The 20736-nt window shown below is 46.0% G+C and overlaps 1 protein-coding gene across 1 annotated transcript in view; it reads right to left on the bottom strand.

Annotated features, from left to right (window-relative positions):
- Positions 1 to 20736, bottom strand: part of LOC311109993 (lipopolysaccharide-responsive and beige-like anchor protein) — a 164653-nt gene that overhangs the window by 16435 nt on the left and 127482 nt on the right. Inside the window, exons 14-16 of the mRNA XM_084188507.1 lie at positions 19960 to 20025; positions 14573 to 14728; positions 3335 to 3502 (exon numbers count right to left, since the gene is read on the bottom strand). Coding sequence (XP_084044633.1) covers positions 3335 to 3502; positions 14573 to 14728; positions 19960 to 20025 — 390 coding nt within the window. The remainder of the gene's footprint in view (positions 1 to 3334; positions 3503 to 14572; positions 14729 to 19959; positions 20026 to 20736) is intronic.

Below are 20736 nucleotides of genomic sequence, written 5' to 3'. Positions count from 1 at the left end.
AGACACATAGACAGACACAGAGACAGACACAGACTTGATTCACACAAACTACTCTGTACACCATGCAGGCTGGCTCAGGCTGAGGCCAAAGAATAACAGATTCACATATACAGATACAGTCCCTTCAGAAAGTATTCACACCCCTCGACTTTTTCTACATTTTGTTGTGTTACAGACTGAATTTAAAATGGATTACATTTAGATGTGTTTGTCACTGGCCTACAATACCCCATGATGTCAAAGTGGAATTATGTTTATCAACATTTTTACAAATGAAAAGTAGCCCTTTGTTATGGCAAGCCTAAATAAGTTCAGGAGTAAAAATGCTTAACAAGTCACACAATAAGTTTCATGGGCTCACTCTGTGTGCAATAATAGTGTTTAACATGATTTTTAAATGACTACCCGATCTCTTTACCCCACACATACAATTATCTGTAAGGTCCCCCAGTCGAGCAGTGAATTTCAAACACCGATTCAACCACAAAGACCAGGGAGGTTTTCCAATGCCTCGCAAATAAGGGCACCTATTGGTGAATAAAAATAAAAAGATACAGGTGTCCTTCCTAACTCAGTTGCCGGAGAGGAAGGAAACCGCTAGAAGGATTACTTTATCCTATCCCAGGTATTCCTTAAAGAGGTGGGGTTTCAAATGTCTCCGGAAGGTGAATACAAAGTATTATGTTTGGGGCAAAACTAATACAACACATTACTGAGTACCACTCTCCATATTTTCAAGCATAGTGGTTGCTGCATCATGTTATGGGTATGCTTGTAATTGTTAAGGACTGGGGTGTTTTTCAGGATAAAAATAATTGGAATGGATAGGCAAAATCCTAGAGGAAAACATGGTTCAGTCTGCTTTCCACCAGACACTGGGAGACAAATTCACCTTCCAGCAGGACAATAACCTAAAACACAAGGCCAAATATACACTGGAGTTGCTTACCAAGACATTGAATGTTCTTGAGTGGCTGAGTTACAGTTTTGACTTAAATCTACTTGAAAATCTATGGCAAGACCGGAAAATGGTTGTCTGGCAATGATCGACAACCAATTTGACAGAGCTTGAAGAATTCTGAAAAGAACAATGGGAAAATGTTGCACAATCCAGGTGTGGAAAGCTCTTAGAGACTTACCCAGAAAGACTCACAGCTGTAATCACAGCCAAATGTGCTTCTACAAAGTATTGACTTAGGGGTGTAAATACTTATGTAAATTAGATATTTCTATATTTAGTTTCTAAAAACATGTTTTCAATTTGTCATTATGAGGTATTGCGTGTAGATGGGTGAGAAACATTTTTTTGAATCCATTTTGTATTCAGGCTGTAACAACAAAATGTGGAATAAGTCAAGGGGTATGAATACTTTCTGAAGGCACTGTACACACACACACTTTATACAAACACACACACACACACACTAGATTCACTACTAGACTGTACACCATGCAAACTGGCACTGGCTGAGGCAGGAGAATGACAATGTACATATCGACACAGATACCCTACTCCTAAGACAACCGCCCCATTCAATCAAACCTGCCAACCTTAAAGTCATGAGTAGCCAATGTGGAATTGGGGATTCATAAGGCACACACATCATTTAATGTGTGTGGAATGTAATCATATTTTCTTCTTTGATCTATTGGTACAAATTAACATCCCACAGTATGCATGTTTTATAAATTAAATGTAAATGTATACTGATTGTACTCAGAGTGATGTAATCATCCATGTGTGACGTAATAACCTCATATGGTAATTGATTATAAATCAAATGATTAATATAATTTAGAATTAACCGAATACGCAGGCCAATGGTAATTTACACTTCAGAAACAAGGAATACTTCTTGACTGCTAAATCACAAAATATCATCCAAATAACAAAAAAACACAAGTCTGTATTTTGTAACTTCAGCAACATGCCCACTTCCCATAGGCCTATAATGTTATTTTACTTTATTTTAGTTTTAGAAACACCTCTTGGTAAATTCCACTTGTGGTGGGAAAGACTGCGACATCCACATCCAAAACACCAGATGAGGTCAGTGACACGCCACCGTCTAACGTTCCGTCTTTCAAATCAACAGATCAACAACCGATGTGTCTTATTAACCAAATCACAATTTGTCATAAATTGCAGTCCATTTGTAGCAGAGCACTTAACAGCATGTAAAGGTCTCTAAGCTAGCCAAATTAGCACCATGGAGGCAGTGACGCTCACTGCTCTGTGCGGTGTGTTTAGTCCTTTGATCATCATGGTCCATGCCATATGTTATGGTAAAAGTAAGAGCTGGAAGGGGCGGCCCGCGACGGCAACGTTTTTCACTTTTCATGACTGTTCTAACCCCACATCAGATGGATGGCGGTGGGCTTTCATGTGACCAGCGACCCCCACGTCACGTTTATCGTCTTTAAGTGGCCCTCGTACTCTCACTTTCACTCACACACACATGGAGGGACGACATGCTCTCTCTGTGTGTTCGTGCGCGCGCGCACACACACTAACTTTTTCTCACACACACACATTAGAGCGAGAGCCCATTTCTTCACAATAGTCAGTGCCCTGAAATCCAATCTGTGTGCAGGAGACCTAGTGTGGTCAGATGAAACGAGATGTTACTTTACAGACTGGGGCCGTAAATACAGTCAGACCTGTCTCTGAGAGAGAGGGTTCTGGGCAACAGTGTGTGTGTGTGTGAGATATGGGCTGTGGTGGGGGGGAGCACTTGAAAATCACAAACCTCGCACACACCACCCTGCCTCAATGGTGTCCGCTGCTTGTGGAACCCCTGTAATGATTTGATTGTGATCTAATATGAGGATTGAGGAGGGTACGGCTAGGTTTTTATTTATTTTACTTAACCTTTATTTAACTAGGCAAGTCAGTTAAGAACACATTCTTATTTACAATGACACCCTGGCCAAAACCAGACGACGCTGGGCCAATTGTGCACCGCCCTCTGGGACTCCCGATCACGGCCGGATTGTGATGCAGCCTGGAATCGAACCAGGGTCTGTAGTGACGCCTCTAGCACTGACATGCAGTGACCGCTGCGCCACTCGGGAGCCCAAGGTTGCTGCAGCCAGTTAGAAGAATGTCCCAGCACTTACTAGCAGGGTTCTGATTGGGGTATACTAGGCTGCGTTTACACAGGCAGCCCAATTCTGATTGTTTGCCCAATTATTGGCAAAAGAGCTGATCTGATTGGTCAAAAGACCAATTAGTGAAGAAAAAAAAATCTGAATTGGGCTGCCTGTGTAAACGCAGACTTACTCTCCGTGTTACTGTAGGATATTTTCCACCTAGCATAGGAAGTGTACTTACTTCCGGGGTTCTCTCCGATGCTGCTGTGTTTTCCGTTCCAGTACCAGAGCAGCAGCGTGGCGTCTCTGGAGCCTGACAGGACGTAGCAGTCCCCTCCGATGTACGACTCAGACCTGGCCAGACACGTCACCACGTCACGGTGACCAAACACTATCTGGGTCAGCTTTCCTGGAAACACACACACACACACACACACACACAATATAAACCACAGCCCTCTGATTTTTATTCTAGTTATGAAATATTAAAATATGGTGGCAATATATTTTATAGTACTCCATTTACTCTATTTGGCACTTGACATACAAGCAACACAATATGCTGTAATACTACTGTAAATTAAGTGCTATCAACAACACTAATGGTAAACGTTCTAAAATAACATTTATAAAACATCTGTCATTAACATAAAATGTCTCAATATAATATTCCATCATATAAATTATCTACTTGCAAACAAATGTGCTGAGCAAAAAATATACTCTATGAACCAGTAATATACCTAGTTGTTGCATGTGTCTACTGTCTGTTAACTATTCTACACGGACTAATAACAACTAGTAACAACAAGATAACTCATACTCGTAAAACATACTGTGTCCATAATAAGTATATAGGTTATAGGTTGAGAACCTTTGTGAAAGAGCACAGTTTGAAAGATATGGCATATAGAAGCAAACCGGATGGACATCATGAAATTATCGGAGAGGTTGAGGGTAGAGGAAGTTCAGGAGTAAAAACAAACAAAATATAACTATTGTAAAAATTGACAGTGTCCATAAAATGTATATAGTATGTATAAGCTGGAAGTAAAGGCCTAAGCGTTGTTGTTCACTAGTTTACTCCAATTAGGGGAGGGGTGGTAGGGTTGGAAAGTAACAAAGGAAAATATATTTTTTTAAAGGATGTGTATATATACAGTGGGGAGAACAAGTATTTGATACACTGCCGATTTTGCAGGTTTTCCTACTTACAAAGCATGTAGAGGTCTGTAATTTTTATCATAGGTACACTTCAACTGTGAGAGACGGAAAAATCCAGAAAATCACATTGTATGATTTTTAAGTAATTAATTTGCATTTTATTGCATGACATAAGTATTTGATCACCTACCAACCAGTAAGAATTCCGGCTCTCACCGACCTGTTAGTTTTTCTTTAAGAAGCCCTCCTGTTCTCCACTCATTACCTGTATTAACTGCACATGTTTGAACTCGTTACCTGTATAAAAGACACCTGTCCACACACTCAATCAAACAGACTCCAACCTCTCCACAATGGCCAAGACCAGAGAGCTGTGTAAGGACATCAGGGATAAAATTGTAGACCTGCACAAGGCTGGGATGGGCTACAGGACAATAGGCAAGCAGCTTGGTGAGAAGGCAACAACTGTTGGCGCAATTATTAGAAAATGGAAGAAGTTCAAGATGACGGTCAATCATCCTCGGTCTGGGGCTCCATGCAAGATCTCACCTCGTGGGGCATCAATGATCATGAGGAAGGTGAGGGATCAGCCCAGAACTACACGGCAGGACCTGGTCAATGACCTGAAGAGAGCTGGGACCACAGTCTCAAAGAAAACCATTAGTAACACACTACGCCGTCATGGATTAAAATCCTGCAGCGCATGCAAGGTCCCCCTGCTCAAGCCAGCGCATATCCAGGCCCGTCTGAAGTTTGCCAATGACCATCTGGATGATCCAGAGGAGGAATGGGAGAAGGTCATGTGGTCTGATGAGACAAAAATATAGCTTTTTGGTCTAAACTCCACTTGCCGTGTTTGGAGGAAGAAGAAGGATGAGTACAACCCCAAGAACACCATCCCAACTGTGAAGCATGGAGGCGAAAAAAATCCTTCTTTGGGGATGCTTTTCTGCAAAGGGGACAGGACGACTGCACCGTATTACATACTGGTAGCCAGAATCGTTCAAGGGAATTCAGGACATGGGTGACTAGTTAACGTTAGCTTGGCTCTCTCTGTGTGTTCGTGCCGTGGGAGGACGTGTTTCATCGTTGGCAGAAAGCAATGGCTAGCTAGTATGCTAACTATTCTAGCTAACTAACTGGCTGAATAAGTTGACGACGGACTCGCTCAAGCTGTCGGGACTAACCCACAACGTTAGACACGGACACGAATGATCTGCTTGGCGTGTTGACACACTGGTGGTTTGTTGTGGCCGAGTATTGGTGCTAAACCGTGTTGTTGGAGCCCGGCATGCTAGTTGGTTGTGGCGTCATATGACTAGGTGCCCTGGACGGTTTTCACGGAAGAATACTATACCAAGTTAGCTAGCTGAATAAACTAAGTTAGTCTATTCCTAGAAAACATTGAACCGCTGTAGTTTACAACAATTATAGTTTCTGAGGTGGAAGTTGGGAGAGTTATATTTGGGTGTTTCAGTGAAACGTAAGTGAGGGAGGCCCCGCTCTCTCGCTTTCCCAGATGTTTAGTTCATTTCATTCCGATCTCTTTTGCATTATTGTAGCCATTTTCTGTAGCCTGTCAACTATGCCTCTGTCTATCCCTGTTCTCTCCTCTCCGCACAGGCTATACAAACGCCTCACACCGCGTGGCTGCTGCCTCTCTAACCTGGTGGTCACTGCACGCACGACCCACGTGGAGTTCCAGGTCTCCGGCAGCCTCTGGAACTGCCGTTCTGCGGCCAACAAGGCAGAGTTCATCTCAGCCTATGCTACCCTCCAGTCCCTCGACTTCTTGGCGCTGACGGAAACATGGATTACCACTGAAAACACTGCTACTCCTACTGCTCTCTCCTCGTCTGACCATGTGTTCTCGCATACCCCGAGAGCATCTGGTCAGCGGGGTGGTGGCACAGGAATCCTCATCTCTCCCAAGTGGACATTCTCTCTTTTTCCCCTGACCCATCTGTCTATCTCCTCATTTGAATTCCATGCTGTCACAGTCACTAGCCCATTCAAGCTTAACATCCTTGTCATTTATCGCCCTCCAGGTTCCCTTGGAGAGTTCATCAATGAGCTTGACGCCTTGATAAGTTCCTTTCCTGAGGATGGCTCACCCCTCACAGTTCTGGGTGACTTCAACCTCCCTACGTCTACCTTTGACTCATTTCTCTCTGCCTCCTTCTTTCCAATCCTCTCCTCTTTTGACCTCACCCTCTCACCGTCCCCCCCTACTCACAAGGCAGGCAATACGCTTGACCTCATCTTTACTAGATGCTGTTCTTCTACTAATCTCACTGCAACTCCCCTCCATGTCTCCGACCACTACTTTGTATCCTTTTCTCTCTCGCTCTCCTCCAACACTACTCACTCTGCCCCTACTCAGATGGTAATGCGCCGTCGCAACCTTCGCTCTCTCTCTCCCGCTACTCTCTCCTCTTCCATCCTATCATCTCTTCCCTCAGCTCAATCCTTCTCCCTCCAATCTCCTGATTCTGCCTCTTCAACCCTCCTCTCCTCCCTTTCTGCATCCTTTGACTCTCTATGTCCCCTATCCTCCCGGCCGGCTCTGTCCTCCCCTCCTGCTCCGTGGCTTGACGACTCATTGCGAGCTCACAGAACAGGGCTCCGGGCAGCCGAGCGGAAATGGAGGAAAACTCGACTCCCTGTGGACCTGGCATCTTTTCACTCTCTCCTCTCTACATTTTCTTCATCTGTTTCTGCTGCTAAAGCCACTTTCTACCACTCTAAATTCCAAGCATCTGCCTCTAACCCTAGGAAGCTCTTTGCCACCTTCTCCTCCCTGCTGAATCCTCCTCCCCCTCCTCCCTCTCCTTCTTCTCTGTGGATGACTTCGTCAACCATTTTGAAAAGAAGGTTGACGACATCCGATCCTCGTTTGTTAAGTCAAATGACACTGCTGGTCCTGCTCACACTGCCCTACCCTATGCTTTGACTTCTTTCTCCGCTCTCTCTCCAGATGAAATCTTGCGACTTGTGACGGCCGGCCGCCCAACAACCTGCCCGCTTGACCCTATCCCCTCCTATCTTCTCCAGACCATCTCCGGTGACCTTCTCCCTTACCTCACCCATCAACTCATCCTTGACCGCTGACTATGTCCCTTCCGTCTTCAAGAGAGCGAGAGTTGCACCCCTTCTCAAAAAACCAACACTCGATCCCTCCGATGTCAACAACTACAGACCAGTATCCCTTCTTTCTTTTCTCTCCAAAACTCTTGAGCATGCCGTCTTTAGCCAACTCTCTTGCTATCTCTCTCAAAATGACCTTCTTGATCCAAACCAGTCAGGTTTCAAGACTGGTCATTCAACTGAGACTGCTCTTCTCTGTGTCACGGAGGCTCTCCGCACTGCTAAAGCTAACTCTCCTCTGCTCTTGTCCTTCTAGACCTGTCTGCTCCCTTTGATACTGTGAACATTCAGATCCTCCTCTCCACCCTCTCCGAGTTGGGCATCTCCGGCGCGGCTCACTCTTGGATTGCGTCCTACCTGACCGGTCGCTCCTACCAAGTGGCGTGGAGAGAATCTGTCTCCGCACCACGTGCTCTCACCACTGGTGTCCCCCAGGGGTCAGTTCTAGGCCCTCTCCTATTCTCGCTATACACCAAGTCACTTGGCTCTGTCATATCCTCACATGGCCTCTCCTATCCTTGCTACGCAGATGACACACAACTAATCTTCTCCTTTCCCCCTTCTGATAACCAGGTGGCGAATCACATCTCTGCATGTCTGGCAGACATATCAGTGTGGATGACGGATCACCACCTCAAGCTGAACCTCGGCAAGATGGAGCTGCTCTTCCTCCCGGGGAAGGACTGCCCGTTCCATGATCTCGCCATCACGGTTGACAACTCCGTTGTGTCCTCCTCCCAGAGTGCGAAGAGCCTTGGCGTGACCCTGGACAACACCCTGTCGTTCTCCGCTAACATCAAGGCGGTGACCCGATCCTGCAGGTTCATGCTCTACAACATTCGGAGAGTACGACCCTGCCTTACACAGGAAGCGGCACAGGTCCTAATCCAAGCACTTGTCATCTCCCGTCTGGATTACTGCAACTCGCTGTTGGCTGGGCTCCCTGCCTGTGCCATTAAATCCCTACAACTCATCCAGAATGCCGCAGCCCATCTGGTGTTCAACCTTCCCAAGTTCTCTCACGTCACCCCGCTCCTCCGCACACTCCACTGGCTTCCAGTTGAAGCTCGCATCTGCTACAAGACCATGGTGCTTGCCTACGGAGCTGTGAGGGGAACGGCACCTCCGTACCTTCAGGCTCTGATCAGTCCCTACACCCAAACAAGGGCATTGCGTTCATCCACCTCTGGCCTGCTGGCCCCCCTACCTCTGCGGAAGCACAGTTCCCGCTCAGCCCAGTCAAAACTGTTCGCTGCTCTGGCACCCCAATGGTGGAACAAGCTCCCTCACGACGCCAGGACAGCGGAGTCACTCACCACCTTCCGGAGACACTTGAAACCCCACCTCTTTAAGGAATACCTGGGATAGGATAAAGTAATCCTTCTACCCCCCTTACCCCACCCCAAGGAAGAAAAAAAAACATATTGTAAAGTGGTTATCCCACTGGCTATAAGGTGAATGCACCAATTTGTAAGTCGCTCTGGATAAGAGCGTCTGCTAAATGACGTAAATGTAATGTAAATGTATTGAGGGGAGGATGGATGGGGCCATGTTTCGCGAGATCTTGGCCAACAACCTCCTTCCCTCAGTAAGAGCATTGAAGATGGGTCGTGGCTGGGTCTTCCAGTATGACAACGACCGGAAACACACAGCCAGGGCAACTAAGGAGTGGCTCCGTAAGAAGCATCTCAAGGTCCTGGAGTGGCCTAGCCAGTCTCCAGACCTGAACCCAATAAAAATCTTTGGAGGGAGCTGAAAGTCCGTATTGCCCAGCGACAGCCCCGAAACCTGAAGGATCTGGAGAAGGTCTGTATGGAGGAGTGGGCCAAAATCCCTGCTACAGTGTGTGCAAACCTGGTCAAGACCTACAGGAAACGTATGATCTTTGTAATTGCAAACAAAGGTTTCTGTACCAAATATTAAGTTCTGCTTTTCTGATGTATCAAATACTTATGTCATGCAATAAAATGCAAATTAATTACTTAAAAATCATACAATGTGATTTTCTGGATTTTTGATTCCGTCTCTCACAGTTGAAGTGTACCTATGATAAAAATTACAGACCTCTACATGCTTTGTAAGTAGGAAAACCTGCAAAATCGGCAGTGTATCAAATACTTGTTCTCCCCACTGTATATATATATATATATATATATATATATATATATATATATATGTATATATATATATATATATATATATATATATATATATATATATATATACACACACACACACACAACCAGTCAAAAGTTTGGACACACCTACTCATTCAAGGGTTTTTTATTTTTACATTGTAGAATAATAGTGAAGACATCAAAACTATGAAATAAGACATATGGAATCATGTAGTAACCAAAAAAGTGTTAAACAAATCAAAATATATTTTATATTTGAGATTCTTCAAATAGCCACCCTTTGCCTTGATGACAGCACACTCTTGGCATTCTCTCAACCAGCTTCATGATGTAGTCACCTGGAATGCATTTCAATTAACAGGTGTGCCATCTTAAAAGTTAATTTGTGGAATTTCTTAATGCGTTTGAGCCAATTAGTTGTGTTGTGACAAGGTAGGGGGGGTATACAGAAGATAGCCCTATTTAGTAAAAGACAAAGTCCATATTATGGCAAGAACAGCTCAAATAAGCAAAGAGAAACAACAGTCCATCATTACTTCAAGACATGAAGGTCAGTCAATAAGGAACATTTCAAGAACTTTGAAAGTTTTTTCAAGTGCAGTCGCAAAAACCATCAAGCTCTATGATGAAACTGGCTCTCATGAGGACCGCCAAAGGAATTGAAGGCCCAAAGTTCCCTCTGCTGCAGAGGATAAGTTCATTAGAGTTACCAGCCTCAGAAATTACATCCCAAATAAATGCTTCACAGAGTTCAAGTCACAGCCACATCTCAACATCAACTGTTCAGAGGGGACTGTGTGAATCAGGTCTTCATGGTCGAATTGCTGCAATGAAACCACTACTAAAGGACACCAATAAGAAGAAGAGACCTGCTTGGGCCAAGAAACACGAGCAATGTACATTAGACCGGTGGAAATGTTTCCTTTGGTCTGGAATCCAAATGGGAGATTTTTGGTTCCAACCGCCGTGTCTTTGTGAGACGCGGTATGGGTGAACGGCTGATCTCCGCATGTGTAGTTCCCACCGTGAAGCATGGAGGAGGAGGTGTTATGGTGTGGGGGTGCTTTGCTGGTGATACTGTCTGTGATGTATTTAGAATTTAAGGCACACTTAACCAGCATGGCTACCACATCATTCTGCAGCGATACGCCATTCCATCTGGTTTGGTTTTAGTGGGACTATAATTTTTTTTTCAACAGGACATTGACTCAACACACCTCCAGGCTGTGTAAGAGCTATTTTACCAAGAAGGAGAGTGGTGGAGTGCTGCATCAGATGACCTGGCCTCCACAATCCCCTGATCTGAACCCAATTGAGATGGTTTGGGATGAGTCGGACGGCAGAGTGAAGGAAAAGCAGCCAACAAGAAAAGCATTCCAGGTGATGCTGGTTGAGAGAATGCCAAGAGTGTGCAAAGCTGTCATTAAGGCAAAGGGTGGCTATTTGAAGAATCTCAAATATGAAATATTTGTTTAACACTTTTTTTGGTTACTATAATATAATAATAATAATATGCCATTTAGCAGACGCTTTTATCCAAAGCGACTTACAGTCATGCGTGCATACATTTTTTTGTGTATGGGTGGTCCCGGGGATCGAACCCACTACCTTGGCGTTACAATCTATCTGCAATATTAAAGCTGATCTACCCACAAAAAAATATAAAAATATATATTCTACACGTTCCAGATGAGCTCACAGCCTCAAACTGATGTTCTCAGGAGTGTAAATATTTGCTCTTGGTGTTTGTATGTGCACGTGCGTGCATGCATGAATACATGTGCACATGTGTATTCACACGTGTGTGTGTGTGTCTGTGTGTAATTGCTGTCAGATTGCAGGCCCATAGTAACAGCAGCATGGCTGTCTAACAGGCATTACCATCATCATACTGTGGCCTCTACAGTCAGTCAGTGTATATTTATTTAGTATTGCAGACACCCTTCACTGTTCTGTAACACAGGGTGTATTTCTGTCTGGGTGTCAGCTTCACTGTCTGTTAAGAGAGGGATATTTGTAGTGTGTGTGTGTGTGTGTGTGTGTGTGTGTGTGTGTATGTCCGTGTGCACGGTCTGGCTCAGACACAGTTAACCAAGACATCATAGCTGTGTAATATAAAAAATGTCTGACAGTTCATATATACACTAGAAAATAATTATGGATTCATAATTATAGATTAATTTCTGCACAGCGCAGTAACTATGCCAAATCTAAGACTTCATTCTAACATGTAGGTATTACAGGTTTTAAGTATCTAAAAAAAGTATTTAAAATTGATTGCGAAGCTCAACAAAGTCACTTGTAGATGATTTGAACATGAGGCGAAAAAAATGCTAATATCAGTCCCATGGCTTGAATGGTATTTGTGCCAGAAATGCTAAAACATTAGCATGGATTGCTGTTATACCTTGTCCATAGACCGCTTACAGGGTAAGGAAACCAATATGTAATTTTGTAATTTGGGTGAATTATGCCTTTAAATACACCCCCACCCACTTCAATTTCAGATTAAATTCAATCAACAGGGCACTATGAGCAAGGTGGAGAGGGAGGAGTGTGTCGCTGTTTCCAAATCAAGTGTCGTAATTGATCAAATCAGTCCTATTCTTTAACCTGGGGGGCTATGGGGAGCGGGACAGCAGCTGTTGAACGCGTGTATGATTAAAACCGTGTTTGTGTTCCGGTCTCACACCCCTGAGACAGACACACAATGGTCTCTCTCTTCACCTCCCCGCCCCTCTTTCCCTCCCTCTTTTCCCCTTTATAGGAGATGGAGAGATAGAGAGCATGGCCCTTTCGAAATTGAATCACAGGCCTTATGTAGATCTCCAGAGTGGGTCTGAATGGGGTTGGAGATGGGGTAGCTGTCGGATTGAGATGTAGCTGGGGGATAGAGATGTAGCTGGGGGATAGAGATGTAGCTGTCGGATAGAGATGTAGCTGTCGGATTGAGATGTAGCTGGGGGATAGAGATGTAGCTGGGAGATAGAGATGTAGCTGGGGGATAGAGATGTAGCTGGGAGATAGAGATGTAGCTGGGGGATAGAGATGTAGCTGTCGGATAGAGATGTAGCTGGGGGATAGAGATGTAGCTGGGGGATAGAGATGTAGCTGGAGGATAGAGATGTAGCTGGGGGATAGAGATGTAGCTGGGGGATAGAGTGTAGCTGGGGGATAGAGATGTAGCTGGAGGATAGAGTGTAGCTGGGGGATAGAGATGTAGCTGGAGGATAGAGTGTAGCTGGGGGATAGAGATGTAGCTGGGGGATAGAGCTGTTGCTGTCGGATAGAGATGTAGCTGGGGGATAGAGATGTAGCTGGGGGATAGAGCTGTTGCTGTCGGATAGAGATGTAGCTGGGAGATAGAGATGTAGCTGGGAGATAGAGATGTAGCTGGGGGATAGAGATGTAGCTGGGGGATAGAGATGTAGCTGGAGGATAGAGATGTAGCTGGGAGATAGAGATGTAGCTGGGGGATAGAGATGTAGCTGGGGGATAGAGATGTAGCTGGGGGATAGAGATGTAGCTGGGGGATAGAGATGTAGCTGGGGGATAGAGATGTAGCTGGAGGATAGAGATGTAGCTGGGAGATAGAGATGTAGCTGGGGGATAGAGATGTAGCTGGGGGATAGAGATGTAGCTGGGAGATAGAGATGTAGCTGGGGGATAGAGATGTAGCTGGGGGATAGAGATGTAGCTGGGGGATAGAGATGTAGCTGGGGGATAGAGATGTAGCTGGGGGATAGAGATGTAGCTGGGGGATAGAGATGTAGCTGGGGGATAGAGATGTAGCTGGGGGATAGAGATGTAGCTGGGGGATAGAGATGTAGCTGGGAGATAGAGATGTAGCTGGGAGATAGAGATGTAGCTGGGAGATAGAGATGTAGCTGGGGGATAGAGATGTAGCTGGGGGATAGAGATGTAGCTGGAGGATAGAGATGTGGCTGGGGATAGAGATGTGGCTGGGGATAGAGATGTGGCTGGAGGATAGAGATGTGGCTGGGGATAGAGATGTGGCTGGAGGATAGAGATGTAGCTGGGGGATAGAGATGTAGCTGGGGGATAGAGATGTAGCTGGGGGATAGAGATATAGCTGGGGGATAGAGATGTAGCTGGGAGATAGAGATGTAGCTGGGGATAGAGATGTAGCTGGGGGATAGAGATGTAGCTGGAGGATAGAGATGTGGCTGGGGATAGAGATGTGGCTGGGGATAGAGATGTGGCTGGAGGATAGAGATGTGGCTGGGGATAGAGATGTGGCTGGAGGATAGAGATGTAGCTGGGGGATAGAGATGTAGCTGGGGGATAGAGATGTAGCTGGGGGATAGAGATGTAGCTGGGCGATAGAGATGTAGCTGGAGGAAAGAGATGTAGCTGGGGGATAGAGATGTAGCTGGGGGATAGAGAGGTAGTGGGAAAAAGAGAGGTAGTGGGAATACATAGGGCTCTAAATGGAAATATAGAGTCTATAATGGCAGTACCTGGATCAGTACAGTACACAGGGCTCTAATGGGGCTATACCTGTACCTACTATAAAGGCTGTACCTGGGTCAGTACAGTAAACAGGGCTCTAATAGGGCTATACCTATAGCTACTATAAAGGCTGTACCTGGGTCAGTACAGTAAACAGGGCTCTAATGGGGCTATACCTACTATAAAAGGCTGTACCTGATGGATTAGGTGTCTTGTGGAAGGGCCGATGATTAGGGGCTGTGAAGTGATTGGTGAAGTTAATTGGACACTGAAGACGCTCTAGATTCTAGAATTCTAGATTCTAGTAGAGTCTAGAATAAGGACTGATTCTGAGGCAGTGATATACACAGTGCTCATATGGAGCTATGTTGTAAGGGCTGTACCTGAGTTAGAGAAGAGAATAAGAATCTGTAGAGGCAATAGTATAAAGACTGTACCTGGGTCAGATTACTATATCAAAGTCTTAATGAACAGATACATAAGGGCTGTATCTGGGTGGGTTGACTACATAGAACTCTGATGTGACTGTGGTAGAGCAGATTTCTAAAAGGATGTACCTGAGTCAGTGGAATAGACGCGGAAGCTCTTGTCCCAGAAACCACAGAGCAGGATGAAGCGGTTGTCTGCGGTGATGATGAAGCACTGCGAGTGGATGTGAATGCTCTGGTCCAACAGGTCTGTGATCTGACGACGGTGGGTCCCCACGTTACTGGCTGGAGAGGGGGAGGAGAGGAGGAGAGGGGGAGGGAGGGGTGGAGGGAGGGAGGGGGAGATAGAGGAGGAGGGGGGAGGAGAGGGAGAGAGAGGGAGGAGAGAGGGAGGGAGGGGAGGGAGGAGAGAGGGGGAGAGGGGAGGGGAGAGAGGGAGGGAGGAGAGAAGGAGGCAGGTGAGAGGGAGGAGAGAAGGAGGGAGGTGAGAGGGAGGAGAGAGGGGGGAGAGGGTAGGAGGTGAGAGGGAGGAGAGAGGGGGGAGAGGGAAGGAGGTGAGAGGGAGGTGAGAGGGAGGGGAGAGGGGGGAGGGAGCGGGGAGAGGGTGGGAGAGAGGAGGGAGAGGGAGATGAGAGGGAGGGGAGGGAGGAGAGAGGGGGGAGGGAGGGGGGAGGGAGGGGGGAGAGGGGGAGAGCAGGGGGGAGAGAGGAGGGAGAGGGAGGAAAGAGGGAGGGAGGGGAGAGAGGGAGGGAGGAGGGAGGGAGGGGGAGGGGAGAGGGAGGAGAGAAGGAGGGAGGTGAGAGGGAGGAGAGAGGGGGGGAGAGAGGGGAGAGGGAAGGGGAGAGGGGGAGGTGAGGGAGAGAAATATACAGACTGAGATGTTGTACAGTAATTCATTAAGTAAAGCAGGTAAGTCTGAGGAAAAACATATTGTATAAAATCTGTTAGTTTTCTTTTAAGATATCACCGCTTTAAATCGCTTTCACAAGGACATTAGACCATTACTGGAGCTACCAACTATGACATTTGTCACGCATGGCGTTTACTTACGGTCGTCGCCACGGCAGCAGCACCATTTTGATTTGTGAGGGAATACATAAAACATCTAGGACGTGGCGTTTACAAGGGTTTCACATTTTCCACTGGGCCTAAGAGTTTGAGTAACGATGAGCGTGCATATTCTCTCTCTCCCCAGAAGGAGAAGAGACTTCCTCGCATCGTCAGGACAACATAAATTAAATCCACTTTGGCCCCTTATCACTGAGTTGGAGGTTCGTTGGAGAGAGAGAGAAAGAGACAGAGACAGAGAGAAAGAGAGAGAGAGAGAGATAAAAGACTAAGAGATAACAGACTAAAACAAAGGCAGAGCCATGTCTGTTTTGGACTGATGCACTTCCTTGGCCTTGCAGATGTAGCCATCTATCATCATGTGCTTTGTAGTGGGTAAGATATTAAGATACGCTGCGCCAGTTTCCCGGACAAACATTAAGTCTAATCCTAAATCATTATTAGAATCTCCATTAAAAATCATTTTTAGTCCGGGACTAGACTTAATCTGTTTCCAGGGAACAAACAGGCACATTAGGTTCTAGACTTCTGTAACTTTATCCTCCCCTTCTCTCCTCTCTCTCTTCTGCTCTAACTCAAGATGAACAGGTGTGGGTCCGGCCCAGGCATCCCTGACAGAGACCAGCACGCCATGTCTGACGAATATTTCAACCAATTATCAACATTTCCCCCCGCCACGGCCGCCCCGCCAGTCACATACAATTTACTGTGTTTAAACTGAAGCTCCTTGTGGAATGTGAGAAGTATAAATACATAAATGACACGTTCAGAAAATATCACCCCACCACACGCATTATACATGTGATGTGGAGCGTGGGCTGGTGCTGAAAAATGACAAAATAGAGCTGTGAGTGAGTTGCAGAGATAGAATCAGTCGTCCATTCCGAGTGTGAAGAAAAAAATGTAAAAAAGTAGAGGGGCTTTTTGTTATTATTAAAAGATTGAATGGACTCAGAAATATGCATGCACATCTATGCAAGTGCCCATGTCACGTGTGCAACTAGAGGCGAAAAAACCCTAGATCACCTTTACTCCACACACAGAAACACATACAAAGCTTTCCCTCGCCCTCCATTTGGCAAATCTGACCATAACTCTATCCTCCTGATTCTTGCTTACAAGCAAAATCTCAAACAGGATGTACCAGTGACGCACTCAATGGGGAAGTGATCCGATGAAGCGGATTCTAAGCTACAGGACTGATTCGCTAACGCAGACTGGAATATTTTACAGTAGGAGTTTACCACATCAGTCACTGGCTTCAGTAATAAGTGCAAAGAGGCAAGCAACACTGAACCATGCATGAGAGCACCAGCTGTTCCGGACGACTGTTTGATCACGTTCGCCGTTGCCGATGTGAGTAAGATCTTAAAACAGGTTAACACTCACAAGGCTGCAGGGCCAGACGGATTACCAGGACGTGTACTCAGAGCATGTGCTGACCAGCTGGCAAGTGTTTTCACTTTAATACCTACATGTTTCAAGCAGACCACCATAGTCCCTGTGCCTAAGAACGCCATGGTAACCTGTCTAAATGCAACTGGATCCTGGACTTCCTGACGGGCCGTCCCCAGTTGGTGAATTTGCCGACGACACAACGTTGGTAGCCCTGATCACAGACTACGATCAGACAGCCTATAGGGAGGAGGTCAGAGACCTGGCAGTGTGGTGCTAGAATAACAACCTCTCCCTCAACGTCAGTAAGACCAAGGAGCTGATCGTGGGTTACAGGAAACGGAGGACCGAAGAGGGCACGACAACGCCTCTTCCCCATCAGGAGGCTGAAAAGATTGGGCATGGGCCCTCAGATCCTCAAAATGCTCTGATGCACCAAGTCTGGAACCAACAGAACCCTGAACGGCTTCTATCCCCAAGCCGAAAGATTTTAACCTTTTTGCACTAACTCCTTTGACTCATCACATATGCTGCTGCTACTGTTTATTATCTGTCACTTTATTCCTAGTTATATGTACATATCTACCTGAATTACCTCGTACCCCTGCACATGGACTCGGTACTGGTACCCCGTGTTTATAGCCAAGTTATTACCTCGTACCTCTGCACATGGACTCGGTACTGGTACCCCGTGTTTATAGCCAAGTTATTACCTCGTACCTCTGCACATGGACTCGGTACTGGTACCCCGTGTTTATAGCCAAGTTATTACCTCGTACCTCTGCACATGGACTCGGTACTGGTACCCCGTGTTTATAGCCAAGTTATTACCTCGTACCTCTGCACATGGACTCGGTACTGGTACCCCGTGTTTATAGCCAAGTTATTACCTCGTACCTCTGCACATGGACTCGGTACTGGTACCCCGTGTTTATAGCCAAGTTATCATTACTCGTTGTTTATTAATTCCTCCTGTTATTATCTTTCTATCATTTCTATTTTCTCTCTCTGTGTTGATGGGAAGGGCCCGTAAGTAAGCATTTCACTGTTAGTCTACACCTGTTGTTTACACAGCATGTAACGAATACAATTTGATTTGATACGACACAAACACACACACACACACACACACACTGTATATGAAAAGGAGGGCCATAAAAGGGGAGAAATGGATCTCGATGAAGATGAGCGGGTGGGAATGGTATTTTAACTAGTCAACCGTTAGAGGAAAAATTTATGCGTATGGACGAGAGCGAGAACGAGAGAGAAAGAGAGCTAGAGAGGGAGAGAGCAAATACAAGGAGAAAATGAAAGAGGGGGTGAGAGAGAAAAGAAAAGGAGTAAACATTTGCGAGGGCTAGAGAGCAACCAGAGAGCAACAGAGAGAGGAAGAATGAGAGAAAACAAGAGAGGAGAGAGAGTACAATAAAGGAGAGAGAGCTCTGCCTCTGACCACTCTCTCCCAGACGATGCATCCTATACATCACTAGAGCTCTGCCTCTGACCACTCTCTCCCAGACGATGCATCCTATACATTACTAGAGCTCTGCCTCTGACCACTCTCTCCCAGACGATGCATCCTATACATTACTAGAGCTCTGCCTCTGACCACTCTCTCCCAGACGATGCATCACTAGAGCTCTGCCTCTGACCACTCTCTCCCAGACCATGCATCCTATACATCACTAGAGCTCTGCCTCTGACCACTCTCTCCCAGACGATGCATCCTATACATCACTAGAGCTCTGCCTCTGACCACTCTCTCCCAGACGATGCATCCTATACATTACTAGAGCTCTGCCTCTGACCACTCTCTCCCAGACGATGCATCACTAGAGCTCTGCCTCTGACCACTCTCTCCCAGACCATGCATCCTATACATCACTGGAGTTCTGTCTCTGACCACTCTCTCCCAGACATTGCATCCTATACATCACTAGAGCTCTGCCTCTGACCACTCTCTCCCAGACAGTGCATCCTATACATCACTAGTGCTCTGCCTCTGACCACTCTGTCCCAGACAATGCATCCTATACATCACTAGAGCTCTGCCTCTGACCACTCTCTCCCAGACAATGCATCCTATACATCACTAGAGCTCTGCCTCTGACCACTCTCTCCCAGACGATGCATCACTAGAGCTCTGCCTCTGACCACTCTCTCTCAGACCATGCATCCTATACATCACTAGAGCTCTGCCTCTGACCACTCTCTCCCAGACAGTGCATCCTATACATCACTAGTGCTCTGCCTCTGACCACTCTGTCCCAGACAATGCATCCTATACATCACTAGAGCTCTGCCTCTGACCACTCTCTCCCAGACAATGCATCCTATACATCACTAGAGCTCTGCCTCTGACCACTCTCTCCCAGACGATGCATCACTAGAGCTCTGCCTCTGACCACTCTCTCCCAGACCATGCATCCTATACATCACTAGAGCTCTGCCTCTGACCTCTCTCTCCCAGACCATGCATCCTATACATTACTAGCGCTCCGCTCCTCATCAACTCATGAGTGATGAGAGGCACCCATATTGTCCTGACATCCACCCGCCGCGCATTCTCAATCACACATTATTACTCCATTCATATTCATTTATACTGACACACATCCTTTCCCCCGCTCAAATTAAACCAGAGAGAGAGGGAGAGAGAGAGAGAGAGAGAGTGAGAGAGAGAGAGGGAGAGCAAGAGAGAGAGAGGGATAGAGGAGAGGTAGAGAGGTTGATGATGAAATACCAGTCCGGGCCACAGCTCATTGCGTTCCAATTTGCATGCAAATGGTTTAGCAGAGGAGAGAGCAGAGTGGAGGATTTATTTCAGGAGATGAGAGGACAGGGGGGTGGTGGTGGGGTGGCGGGCTGTTGTTGGGCAGAGGCTGAAAAACAACAGCAATCTGCTGGCCAGGGCCACTGCCATTGGCCATCACAATGAATCCCAGAGACACACAGAGATACATACACACATACACTTACTCACTTTAATGCATATACACACACACGCAGTGACACCCGCAAGTGCGCACAGACACCACACACAAGTGACAGACCTATCAGAGGGTCGATTTCCACCGGCAGTTGGTACTGCTGGTCCTGCACCGAAGAGCCTTGATGACCTGAGAGAGAGAGAGAGAGAGAGAGAGTGAGAGAGAGAGAGAGAGAGAGAGAGAGAGAGAGAGAGAGAGAGAGAGAGAGAGAGAGAGATGGAGTGAGACGGAAAGAGAGAGGTGGGGGAGGAAGGAATGAGAGAGGGATGCAGAAAGAAGGATGGGTTTAATATCATAGTCATTTGGCCCTGTGGAGTACTTGGGCTTGTGTTCAATATGGGCAATGCTAAAACATAATTTGCCACACTCAAAGACTATTGTCCCCCAGAGTGCTCTACCAAAGCGATTCATTTAGCTGTAAAACTGTTTTCTGTGACTCCAAATTGACTCTGATAATACATAAACAAGTTAATAAGATAATATCGTGAATCCTTACATTTTAACTCTTTCTGTGACTCTGGACATACTTTATTAATACAGATTTATACCATAAACAAGTTAAAATAATGCAAATATCATAATTCAAGATCTAACTACAAACAATATCACATGAAATCAATTAATCACAACAAAATACTCCAAATTCAATGAGATCTACAAATCTTCATCGTCTTTGAGTTTCATAACTTCCGACTTCATCCCATATCACCTTCCCTGTTATTCCACAGCAGGATTGATGTTTAGTAAATAAACCATGAAGAGTGAGGTCTTGATGTATCAAAGTGGAAGTGAAACCTAACGCTTGCAGAGTGCACGTGTCACATTTGATCCTGCCTTTTA

This window comes from Coregonus lavaretus (genome assembly GCF_964263955.1).
Source record: "Coregonus lavaretus genome assembly, contig: SUPER_35_unloc_1, whole genome shotgun sequence".
Classification (NCBI taxonomy): Eukaryota; Metazoa; Chordata; class Actinopteri; order Salmoniformes; family Salmonidae; genus Coregonus; species Coregonus lavaretus.
This window is presented reverse-complemented; position numbering and strand designations above follow the sequence as displayed.